The sequence below is a fragment of the Solanum pennellii genome, chromosome 10 (assembly GCF_001406875.1).
Source record: "Solanum pennellii chromosome 10, SPENNV200".
NCBI lineage: Eukaryota > Viridiplantae > Streptophyta > Magnoliopsida > Solanales > Solanaceae > Solanum > Solanum pennellii.
In genome coordinates, this window is record NC_028646.1 from 80,494,240 (window position 1) to 80,507,422 (window position 13,183).

General features: G+C 34.6%; 1 protein-coding gene across 1 annotated transcript; it reads right to left on the reverse strand.

Annotated features, from left to right (window-relative positions):
• Positions 1-28: 28 nt before the first annotated feature.
• LOC107032007 (protein fluG) lies at positions 29-12,705 on the reverse strand. Its single transcript, XM_015233555.2, has 18 exons — positions 12,454-12,705; positions 9,310-9,561; positions 8,592-8,653; positions 8,373-8,488; positions 8,193-8,298; positions 7,816-7,972; positions 7,600-7,695; positions 7,397-7,445; positions 6,592-6,863; positions 5,895-6,067; positions 4,945-5,065; positions 4,824-4,876; positions 4,510-4,639; positions 4,020-4,165; positions 2,667-2,855; positions 1,802-2,034; positions 772-914; positions 29-363 (listed from the first exon to the last, which is right to left on the reverse strand). Exons 1-18 carry the CDS (start codon positions 12,616-12,618, stop codon positions 301-303), a joined length of 2,526 nt encoding a protein of 841 aa, XP_015089041.1. The 5' UTR covers positions 12,619-12,705; the 3' UTR covers positions 29-300.
• Between the last annotated feature and the right edge of the window lie 478 nt (positions 12,706-13,183).

A 13,183-nucleotide genomic window follows, 5' to 3' on the forward strand; every position in this document is an offset into this window, starting at 1 on the left:
TTTATTTATTTCCACCTAAAGAAGGATGTAAAACACATATAAAAGATTAATATCTTATTGATCTATTATAACAAGAATCACAATACAAATTTAGTTATAAGAAAGAGATTAAAAAAGGACACTGCAAAATCAGTTCACTAAGTAGAGATCCGTTGTCTCGATTGGTAAGGTAAGGCCTAAACCCTCGTTGCTTGTACATCTATACTTCACCCTCTCGAGGAATTTATTTTTCTTAATAAATAAATGCTAGATACTCTGTCTAGTAGAATAAATCCGCTTTAAAGAAGAAAACGGAACACCCTAATATTTAAATATGAGGTCCTTGTAGCCTTCCTTATTTTCAGAATAGTACTTCACCTCAGCCTGCAAAAGAGAAAAATCATTCTCAGCATGTTCACAATTGTTAGAAGAATTGAAAAGACTTTTAAGAGTTAAATGTCAAACTAGTACTCTTTTATCAAAAGTTTTGGTTACTCCATTTACCATTATGCTAATTGCTAATCCAATAACTTAGAAGCAAAAAAGAGCAAATTGAAGCATGTTGTTTTACTCATGCAATGACAGATTTCATACTAAGAACGAATCGCGTTCTTCCACTTTGCTATTTGATATTGTTAGTACTTAGTTACTTTCAGCAATTGATTTCATATATAACAATACCAAAATTATGCAGAAAGGAGAATGAGCATATCCTTTATGTCAATAAACTCGAATGAAGGCGTGATTCAGTTTCACATCCAACGTATACATTAAGCATCCATAGCAACGTACCTTGCGAACTCCTATTATGGCAACCAAAAGATTTTCACCAATCATTTCTTTGAATAATGGATCTTTCTCTAAAGCTTCAACAGATTCAGCGAGAGTTACTGGTAATCTTTGAAGATTCTCTTTAAGGATATCAGGATCTCCATCTGTTTCACAAGATAACATAAGTGGAATGATGGATAACAGAGAAAATATTTCGAGTGTGAACATGGAATTGAGTTATCAAACCTATATAACTCACTTCATTGAGTATAAGCATTAGCAAGGATTTTTGTTGTTAATGACATTCATGGAAGTTGCAAGCCATGTGATTTCGAGTATATAAAAGTATGTACTCATAACTAAATAGAATAATCCTTGCCCTATTTGTTTCTAACCAAACTAAGAAAACTCAATGGCTGTTCAACTAACTTACATGCACTTAGCTAGAAGAATTCCTTGTCATATTTTTAACCGAATCAATTGTCATTAGTTTCTTCTTTCTTCTCTCTTTTAATATCTCCTAGGAGCTCCCATCCTTTTTGCTCCCTTTATGACTCGAGCTCACAACCTTCGGCTTGGAGCGAGGGTGCTTACCATCCGAGCAACTCCCTCTCGTCAAGTTACTTCTTTCTATTTCCCCTTTACTTTTTTTTTTTTCCTTTTGCAGATAAGTGAATAGAAGGTGAATCACCCAATATTATGGATGATTGTAGCTCAATACTTAACAAAGATATTTTGACTTGACATATCAAGAGAAGAAACAATGACACTAAACATTAAGAATTAATTTAAATTCACATGGTTCAAATCAGAAGATGTGTCAAGATCCAAAGGGTAGCATCTATCACTTGTTACGTTTTCCTACGTGAACTATCACCATCTATGTATTAAACACACCTCAACTATCAACAGTTCCCTTTTCCTACGTGAACTATCACACCATCTATTTATTAAACACATCTCAACTATCAATAGTTTCATTTTCCTACCTGAACTATTACCATGGAATATGGAAGTAGAGAAAAAATTACTAAAAGATGTCTTAACTTACCAACTGGTTCTGGAAGGCTTAAGTTTCTCCGCAAACCATCAATTCCAGCAGAAATTATAGCAGCAAGACCCAAGTATGGGTTTGCACATCCATCAAATGCTTTAATTTCAAAATTGCTTATAAGGCCGTGTGCAACTCCAGGAGGGCTAGCAGCTCTCAATGGTGCCTCCCTGTTTTCTTTCCCCCAGCAGAGGTATGCTCCACTCCACATGTTAGGTTGTATGCGATCATAACTGCACGTAAGAAAAAGTGTTGAATGATATTCATTAGCCTTTCTGCAATTAAGTTCAGGCCTCCACGAGGTAATGGGAAGGCCTACGTACACCCTATCCTCCCCAGACCCCACTTGTGTGATTACACAAGATATGTTGTTTTTTCCGCAATTAAGTTTAGAACACCTAAAATTTGAGATATAATCTACTGTTTAAGGTTCGATGTATACGGGCTGAATGGCTAGTTTTCTCTCTTGGGGTCGGGGATGCCCTCAGCGTCGAGGTTGTTCAGCCATTCAGGGATGCCCTCAGTGTCGAGGTTGTCATGAACCAAAAATAAATAAAGTAGTGGAAATATTGTTATTTCAGAGTGAGGTTATATAATTACAAATTCTCCACTTATTCTCTATGTTGCTCGGATTTTCCAAATGATGTCGCAACCGTGTCGGATCCTCAAACAATAACTACTTTTGGAGGATCCTAAATGCACTCGTCAACATTTTTGAAGAGTCCGAACAACATAGCTTATTCTGATAGTGAAAAAAGAGAGAAGGAACAGGAAGCAATGTAGAGCCCTCTAGATAAAAGCATAAAACTGAACACCAATAGATATAAAGGAAGCAGGACATTCAAAATAGTAGAAAATCTCTAACCTATTAGGGAGTGGTGCAGTAAATGGCAATATGGCAGGAAGGTGATTTAACACCCCAGCCATGAATTCTTCCCCAATCTTTGACATCCCATACCGACTTGGTTCACCAGATGTCATAAATACATTTTCTCCATTCTTGGATAAACTGACGTGCACATGTGATCCGGAACCAATATCATCTAATGCATACCTAGAAAAAAAAGGGCCACAAGGTAACAAACTGAGAGGTCTCCCTTGCAATACTTCATGCAGTAGAAGTTATGGAAATTAGAGTCCTGACAGAAGTCTCCAGAGGTCAGAGAAATACATCAAAAAATAATGCAAAAGTAATATCATTTGTTCGTTTACCTCAACTATTTCAGAGGAACAAATTATCACTTGCATTAAATATTATGTAACATCACCAACAATAAAAAGGCAGCCCAGTGTACTAAGCTCCTGCTATGTCAGGTCTGGGGAGAAGCTGGACAACATTGGGTCTTACATATGCAACCTTACAGAAAGCTACTTTTTCTGTTGTTATGCCAAGACTCCCCTTCAACCCTCTCCCGTAATGACATATAAAATTTTAATTTTCTATCTACAGGTAGAGAAATGTGCAACGGAGAGCATGTGTTATTTTTCCATTTTCCAATATAGATAAGATTCTTCCTCTTGCGAGTATCTCTCAATCTCGAATTGAGGGATTCAGAGGGGAGAAGAACAGAGTTCCATTTTTTCCTTATAACCGAGAAGGATGTAGTTGTTAGTAGAGTTCAAATGGAAATAATTAAGGTGGATAAAGGAAAGCACATAATAGGCAAGAACAACTATGAAGATAAAATAGGATTGTCCAAGTGTTAGTAAAGATTGAATGGCATGAAATTATGCACTATAGATGACTAGTTTCATGTTAGTTACTAGAGAATATGAGAAAAAGAGGTGTTCCGAAGCCAACAGAAGGAAAGATCACAAAAATGTTTTTTAATCTTAAAAGCAACAAGCATGGCTATGGTAATGGTTTCTCATTCAATACCAGACTTGATTAACGAGATTACACTAACTACACATTTTGGTCAAGCCAATAAGGTAAATAAAAAACAATTAAAACTTGAGCTTTCACATATCAACATTGCAATTACGCAGGCATCAAAGTATGAAATACTGTGAACACATGGAAAATGTGTTATGCATCTCACTAATGTTTCTGTCATAAATTTCATACATGGAGCTTCAACCTTGTAAACAAAGATATGGAAAGCGGAACTAAAATACCATTTCCATAGCACTTTAAAGAAAAGCAAAAGCAAATCCACATCAAGAACTCAAATAGAAAGAGCACCTAAAAGCAATGTGGGCACATTGTGTTACCTACTTTGGCACAAAAGTTGCCAGCAACCCATGCTTCCTTGCAACTGCTTTGATGACTTCACGTGCGAAAATTAAGCTGTCAGCTGCTCTAAAACAATCTGTGTATTTTAGAGCAATTTCAAACTGACCTTTCCCAGCTTCTGCATGTAGCTGTATATTTAAAGGAGACAACATCAGAGAGGAAGTCTTAGTAGAATTGGGAAATAGTACAATGAAATATATTTTGTATATCAGTCTTACTTTTAGGGGAAAATAAAAAATAATGTAGTTTATATTGCAGGAATGTTCTCTTATAGTTCTATAGATAGTATGGTGTCATGGCATTGCATTCTTACAATATAAACTACATTAATTGTTCTTTTGCAAGTCAAATAGGAATACATCTTCAAAATAATGTAGGAAGAGCAAATATGCAAGTCAAATCTTGCAATTGGGAATAAATCTTCAAAACAATGTAGGAAGATCAAATTTAAGTCAAATTAATGGAGACTTACTTGTTCGACTGCAATATTCAATGATTGAAGAGAAGCGAAAACCTCTTCAAGTATTGGGGATGCGGCATCAAATGATGATGTAGAACAGTAAGATGTCCTGTCAAATGGTGTCCATTCTTCTTTGCCATTCCTGTATAATTTCATTCTATGTTTACGCTAACATATTACAGACCAGAATCTCCAATCACACATATCACATATCATGGAAGAGAAAATCCAACATCCAACTATTACGGGAAAACTCAACTGACTAACTCACAATAATACAAAAGAAACTCTAAGACACAATATTATGGGAAACTTGACTGACATACCTCAGTATACTCTTCAAAAGATAAAATTCATTTTCAAAGCCTGCATTCACCACCTGAACATGTAGATATAAATTAGATAAATATGATTTTTTTGATGTTGCACAAAAAATATTGAACATACCAAGTCAAATTCATCTTTTAAAACTTTAGAGACTCGGCGCAATGCTTCTCGCGGACAATATTCCCAAACTTTACCAGGCTCAATGTACATGTCAGCCAAAACCATTTCTTGTTGTTTATTCCTGGATCAAAAGATACACATTAAACTTGATTAGAGAACACTAAAATCAAACCATGTTAGAACCAAACTTGAGAAGATAATTTCCATGCCAAGGTCCATAAATAGAAAAATGAAATAGTTGGACATCAACGTGTGAAATTTTTTAAAAACATAATTGTACTTTGATCTTCTATCTGTTTCCTACATGTTCACAAAATATATGACATGATATCATGGAAGAATTGCATCAATATTACAACCTGCATTGAAAGCTTTACACGATTGAGTCTGATGACATCACAACACATAAATTGGACAAGGAGGGAGTGGTGAGGCTGCAAAATAACTGATATATGGAACCTTGAATTATCGAAAACATTTACACTTCGGAAGAACCGAATCCAAAAATCAGAGCTGATAATATATTTGATCATGTTCTCTCAAATACTATTAGACTTCACTCCATTATATTGAGCTTCTACTGTAAGTGGCCAGGTAACTGACCTCATACCCTTTTTTCATCTATAATAAAACATACTTCATACCTTATTTGGTGATTTGCAAGTGCAGAAATTGGAGTTCTGCCCTTTGCATCTGGTTAACTAGACATTCGACAAAATCAGAAAGATTCTATATTGTTTCTACAAACCAATTAGAACACAGTTGACAAAATCTCCATAGCTAAGAATTTGAATGAGTGAAAGAGGGTCTTCTCTGATCTTAACATTTATGACATGTCAAAGGAAATTCATGAAGATAATCCAAAGCATTCGGAGGCTAATAAAGCTTAAAATTCAAAAAGATAAGAAAAAGAGTGTATCTTTCAAACAGTTTTAAATGTTAAGCAGTACCACGGGAGTCTGCATTTGGTAGATAAATCAGGAACGATTCTGGTCTCTCCCGAGGCGGAGAGATTAGTATCCACTGCAGGACCATCAGATGCTGAACTCATTCCCATACATGCACAAGTTAAGCCTACACCGTGCTTTTGCACAGAGCTATAGAAGCGTTGTTGTGGAACAACCTGTGTACAAGACATGAACAAATTCAAATCCACTTTTGACTAAAGCATAGAAACTCGAAAAACATCCCAATATCATGTACTGAAGGTAATTGAAAAGCCTGAAAAGTAAGCATGAGCTTGCTGTACTTGACCTAAATAAAACAGCAGATACAATTATGGAGATTTGGTATCAAATTCAGATTATCATAGCCAAGAAGACAATTCGAACTATGTAATAGCAACTCTACAAACCACCATTAGAGACAGTATGCTTCAACCAAATAATGATTTTATTTGATAATTACAACATTTCACTTTCTCGAGAAATTCTCTACCCAGTATGTCTGAAATCTTTGGTCCAATTGAAGACTAGGATCCTTCTCAGATTGTGCTTAATTCCATTTGTTATTCAAAAATCGAACTCCTTTGCATTTTCTCAAAGTGGGACAAAGATTTGGGTGGTCACAAGCATCGAAAAGCATATCACATAATACTTCATAATCTTAAGGGAAAAGCAGTAACATAAATGGACAAGGCAAACTTACACGGCATCTATGCTGGCCAGAAGCATCTATCCAAATAATGCGAACAAAGGTGACATCCTTTGATGATTCATGTAACTCTTCCGCTTGGAAGGAAGATAATAAAGGAGGTTTTACATCAGAATATCTTGAAGAAACATCAAGCTTGTAGAATCGCTTTGCGTTTTCTGCAAAGACATCTTTAACAGCTTCAATAGCTTCTGGAATTGAAAGATCACCATCAACACATGCATCACGTAGAACAGAGAATACTACTTCACGAGCTTTCTTTGCACCTGCAAGAGAATTTGAGTCCACCTGTATTATTATCTGACAATAACCGCTTCTTTCTTCCTTACAGAATCTCCCTTGATTGAAGTGATAAATGTGCCGCAGGTTTTTTTGTGGTCCACCTCATCAAGCAAGATTTTTCATTTCTATTAAGTATTGATAAATTGTTTGATGAAATCAATTCAAATTTCCAAGGCGTGAAATCATCCTGCTAGGCTGTTAGGAAATGGACATGCCGATCATTCATAATGAGCAAAGGGCATATATAGGGGAATCAAGCATCAGTAAGGACAATACATTGACTGCACAAAAAAACGTGTATCCTATAATGGTCAAACTCCAACGAGAGTGAAGTGTGCTGCGAGGACGTGACATTCAGCAAGAATTGTTTGTACTTTTTAGCAGGCCAGATTTAACAGGTGTTTAGGATGAGCTGAAACTAAACTTTCTATTATCTTTTGAAAGGAAATAGAAGGTTCAAAAAGCTGGTCATGTCATGCGCTAATGATACGAGATGAAAAAAGAATCCAGGACAAACCTAAATAAAAGGTTTCAGCAAATGCATAGCCATCAGTGCTGAACATAATCTGTCAATATCCAAACATCAGATAGGAAAATGTTCACTCTTCAAATGGAGCAATTATTGAGTCTCTGAAAGAGTAATCAACCTAAGAATATAGAAACCTGCAGCCTGAACTAGAAAAATTATTATTAGGCACTTCAGTATATAATTTGGACAACCTTATTCATTGGGGCAAGCTCCAAGAGTTCTTTCACGGAGGATACCATCCCATGGAAGCTAAGTTTAGGAATCGCTAGCCCAAAATCAAGATAGACCTGAAGCAGAAGACATTTTCCCTGTTAGAGATACCAAGGTGATACAGAATTCCAAGAAAAAGTTGTACTTATACATGAGATCTACATGTTGATAATTTAAGGTGTAGAACAAACTCTCACTTGGGGGTACACAGAAGCCAGGTAAGAAGCTTCCTTTGAGAATGGATAGGACGCATGTAAAAGCACCAACCGATTCTTCATGAATCTCTTATCATCAAGAAGATTTCGAAGATGAAGGGGATTAGCAAGCCTTAGATCCAAATCCTTGTCCCCAAAACTGAAAAGAAGAAATAAAACAATGTTACTTATAATAACTGGAGGATTTACAAAAAGAAATTCTTTTTGCATGCATCTCACATTTAAGTTGTAATTTTTGACAAACAAGAATATCATGCCAGCAGCAAAAGGCTCAAAAGTGGTTGACTTAATTGAAACTAGAATAGCTAGAAAGAAAAATGAGATCAAGCTATCTATTTGAAAGACAATCCTTTTGTTACCCGGTGTGTATTTGCATTGGCAAGTCATAACTTTGAGCCACCTTCAAAGCATGCAGAAAGACATAATCAATGAAGCTCTTGTTTGAGATTCGGATGGGATGCCCAGCTGGAAGCACATAAACTATCAGAATCACATGCTCAATTTTGGTGCATTACAACCTCACATCTCACAACACTCACCACATAAAACATCATTAAGGCCCTCCTCAGCCTCCTTTTCAGTAACTTCCGTATTAATTGCAAGCCCGCTGCGATATGCTACTATACTTTTAAATGCAAGAACTTCATCTGCTACTGTATAAAAAGATCAGGAAAAGCATTTGGAACCACAATTTGTTAGCAGCAAGAAAATTTTTAGTTACAATATTCCAAAATATATAGACAGATAATAAAGGATATGACTTCAACTCCTCGGTGAAAATCTCCATGAATGATCCCAATGTCCATGTTCCATTTGAACCCTATAATAGAATAGCATAGGAAAGGAGAAAAAGATAAGCAAATTTAACAGGGGTAGAAGATATATTCCAGAGATGATAGTATGAGAAAAAATGAGTTCGCTGCCTCTGGTTGTGTCACTGATTATCAACAGTTAAAGACAATGAAGAAGAACAATTCGGGCTCGTATTGCCTCCACTTCATAGTAAATAAATGCAAAAGAGCTATCAATATTTTAACACAGTATAAGAACTCAGCAATGAACAGCAGCAACAGCAACACGGTTACATTAAATGATATCATATACTAGCTCCTTATATATGTATGAATCCTACAAAGTCAGGTTCTTTTCTAAAAGCTCAAAATTCAAGTCAAGCAATGACATTGTTCTAAGAAAGTAAATCAAAGTCACTCATTTCTGATACTAAGTCACTGATTTTTATATATTTTCCTTTATAGCTCCTGTTTTGCCTCTCTTCTTATGCGCATTATCTCAGGGTCTACTAATCTGAGAGGCACTAACTGGTGAAAGAAGACTCAAACAACACTAGAATAGTTATGATTCAACCGAATACCACGTTTCAATTACCAAAGCATAGTGTTTATCCATTTTACCCCGTAAATCCACAAACACATTTGAGTAAATAGCAGTATACAGCATAAATGATTATAGTATTGCCTTCTCAAGAATCTTTTCAGCTACACGCTCAACTCGGAGTATTCTACCAACTGTTGGTACAAAATTTCTATGCCATTTGATGTCAAATCTTTTGTCCAACTCAATTCCATCATCAATAAGTAAGACAGAAATTTTTGCAGCTTTGAAGCAAACAGCAGTGCTAGACTCCAACCCCAAGCGCTGGCGAGATTCTTGAACAGCATGCAACGATAAGCTTGAGCCATATATTCCCGCGATTTCTTTCAGGCTTCTCTGAAAGAGGAAACGGTGATGTAAGATGAATTGAAAAAGAGCAAAAAAAATTCTATTAACTAGAATCATGAATGACAACCTAATAATATGCCACATAAATAAGTAAAAAGATTACGTCAGGAAGACCTTTGCGCACGTCCTTGGCCAGAAACTATGAAAGTAATCACAATCTGAAAATAATGAGCAATTCTTATGGTAAAACGTTAATTTAAGACCTTTCATCCTAGATGCACTAAAATGCAGACACATCATTGAGCTTAATGGATTGAAAACACAATCCCGCTCCCCATGAAAGGATGCAGGATGAAATTACAGCATAGAAACAAAGACTTATACCACATTTACGAAATGGAAAGATACAAAATTAAGATAATTGTTCCTTGAAAAAGTGAGGGATCAAGCTACCTCCAATTCTTAGTCAAAAAGCTCAAGTAAAACAAGGATATAGCTAATTTATTGGCCTTGACAACACTGCCTTAAAACTATTTTCTACTTGATGAATAGAGAGAAATGTCATTCTATTTCTATTGTCTAAACGTGGAATGATCTTCACGCAGTCCATAAACATCAAAAGGAAAAGCAACCATAAAAATGTGTGAAGTTTGGAGCACTCTCTTTAGATTCTTATTCAGTTTTTAATATCTTACAATTTACTGATAAAATTATGGCGTCTGGGATTTTCCTGTACTAGGAGTATTTTTTGTAAAACTTCGCAGATTTGTGAAGTCAGCAGCAAATTAAAAGTTTCAACCACAAGTGACTACTTGGAGCTTTAAGAAATTGAATTTGTTAAGCAACAGCATTTAAGATCTAGAGTTCATTTCTGGTTGGCTTGTGAATGATTGCGCGAGTGTACATATATGCTGCAGTGCTTTATTTTTTAAAGAAGATAAGGGGAAACTGAGAGGCGATTACAAGGTGGAGAACAAGGTAAAAGTTCAGGTAACCAACTAAAATTCCACTATTCTGCAACTTGACCTGGAAACTGCTGTGGATTCATTCCTTAGATAAATACTCCACACTAATGAGGGATGAAAAAATCGATTAGGCATCTAGATTTTGTTCAACATGAAACAAGAAATGCAATTTATGCTTCTGATATTCCTTTTTTATTTGTCCCAAAAAGAGTCTCTTTCTATCTTTAGTAAGTTTTTCAATTCCAACATTCTACATGGCAAGTTTAAGACTACAAGATTTAAGAGACTACACACATCTTTTATTTTAGACAAAACTCAAAAGTCACCGTTTATTTCTTGAACTTTGTGCCCAGTCAAACTAAGACACTTCAAATGGAACGGAGGGAATAACAAATAAGAAATGTCTACACTTTGGTCAACTAGTTTAAGCAAAAGATGCCACATTCTCCATAGGGCCCTTTTAGCTCTTCTCTGCAATGTATGCTGCAGAGTGCAGAACCAATATCACAATAAATGAGATGGCCATAACTTATAAATCAAGATCCCATCTCAATAATGGAGAACCAGGCAAATTATCTGTCATTGTTCAGAAAATCATTAAATAGTACTTGCAGAAGCATTCAATACACCAGGACCAACTAGTTTCTTTATCAACCATTAGCAGATAATGTTAGTGCACATTTTGGCCAATTATCAATCATGTTTCTTTGGCTGAACGGCATATATTCCCACTGTGCTCATTTTTCTAATCATGAAACGTGGCTAAGTGATCCAACTCACATAGGCCACAACCTAAGAGATTGTTGCTTTAAGGCATGTTCAAATGTTTGGCCCTTCAAATAAGTTCAAAGTAACACCTTCACATTTCGATTTACACAAAAAAAATATAATCTTTTCTGCAAAACAAGAAATATTCCTCCAGCTCTAACTATAATAAAGCACAAAAACATTCCTTTTGTTTTTCTGCTCAACACAAAAACAGTCACTGCTCTCTCTCTCCAGTTACACTCTTTCCTTTTTTGGTCAACTCAAAAAGAATTATCACCTTCTCCCAAAATTCAAAAGCTCTTTGAAAAAATATTCCCATTTTACCCTGGACAACTACTATTGCCTTATATTGCTAGGACTATTCAAAAATGTCAATGAAAGCATTTAAAATTGCCAAAAATAGTGTATTTTTTAGAATTCGACACGAATACGACATTTATTGGCTTAAAAGGTGTCAAAACTCAAATGTTCCTTTTCCCTCTCTCGTAAATTCTGACTATGACAGAGTGAAGCGGACGGATTAGAACCCATTTTTAACATCCATTAAATACTCTCTCCGTCCTAATCGAAATATCTACTTTCTTTTTATCATATTATCAAAAAGAGTATTTTTTTGGTAAAGTAAAATTTTCAATTTAATATTTTACGAATTTAAGACTATAAAATTTAAAGTACTAATAAACACATGTTCAAATTTTAAGACTATAAGATTTTGAAATCCTACTTTGTTTTAACACTTAGATTAGAATGGACGGAGTAAATTTATCTGTTTAAACAGAAAAAATTAATCAACTTTCTTTTTAGTCTGTTTAGAACAAAATCACACATTTCCTTTTTAGATACTCTATAATTTCACCTTTTTCACGCTACACATCCTACCACAAAATTGAAGACATTTTAGTATATATCTTTAAATAACATATTTTTTTTAATTTAAAAGCACAAATTTTATCATTTTTCAGAAAACGTACCAAAGTCAAAATAAGTGAAAAAAATCGAAACTAAAGAGCGTTCACTTTTCTTCAAAATATAATTTTTCACTTTATTTGAAAATGAACTTTTGGCCATGAAAATCCAAAAAAAGCTTTCCAACTCCATCAAAAATACAAAATTTGAAAAGTTCAAAATTGAAATCCATGGCCAAACTCTTATTAACTACAAAAATAAAATATCTTTTACTGGGATAGGATAAAAGAAAAAAAGTTACCTTGAAGTTGATGGTATGTGGTACGTCGGATAAGGCATCGCCGGCGGCTTCAGAGAAACAGTTGAGAAAAGGTACCTTCGAATCAATAGCCACTATGTTATGGGCATGAGCATCCACTATTTCTACTGATTCTGCTATTTTTTTCAGCTCTGCAAATTTCTCCATTTTCGTTTTTTTTCCTCTTCTTCAGCTTTACTGACTCAAAATTTTGGACTTTAATGGAATGAAATAACAATTTTTTTTTTTTTTGGAAAGTTGGCTTTTTGTGCAGTCTGTCGATTGTTTTTTGAAAACAATTTGATCTAAATTATATAAATTTAAAAATTATCATAAATTATCATTATTTATTTATAATATGATATATTTTTTTGTTAAATTTTAAAATAAATTTTATGATAATTAAAAATTGACGGAGAAGTATCGTTCCGATTGTCCTTCGAATATCGCACCATTTACATAATCTTTTTCTAATAATGGGTGAGATTAAGTATTAACCACGTGAGATTCACTATTTCCAAAAATAAAAAATATTTAAGTATTATTGAGTTGATTGAATAGGATCTTTCAAATAATTTTTTGATTAAGTTCATGCAAGAGTATGCGTAAGGCAATTTATAATTTTCTTTTTATAAATTTTAAGTATGCACGTAGTTTTGATATGAAATTATAATATATTTCTTTTTAGTTTATATTTACATTAATCTCTTAAAAAGTAATACAAATTGGATAT

Excerpts from the sequence above, each read along its gene's own strand:
- LOC107032007 (XM_015233555.2), bottom strand. The coding sequence starts at position 12,618 with ATGGAGAAATTTGCAGAGCTGAAAAAAATAGCAGAATCAGTAGAAATA. Across the intron at positions 7,973-8,192 it reads CCAATGCAAATACACACCGG|TTTTGGGGACAAGGATTTGG; the intron begins GTAACAAAAGGA and ends TCTTCTTTTCAG. Across the intron at positions 4,166-4,509 it reads TGAATATTGCAGTCGAACAA|CTACATGCAGAAGCTGGGAA; the intron begins GTAAGTCTCCAT and ends TTAAATATACAG.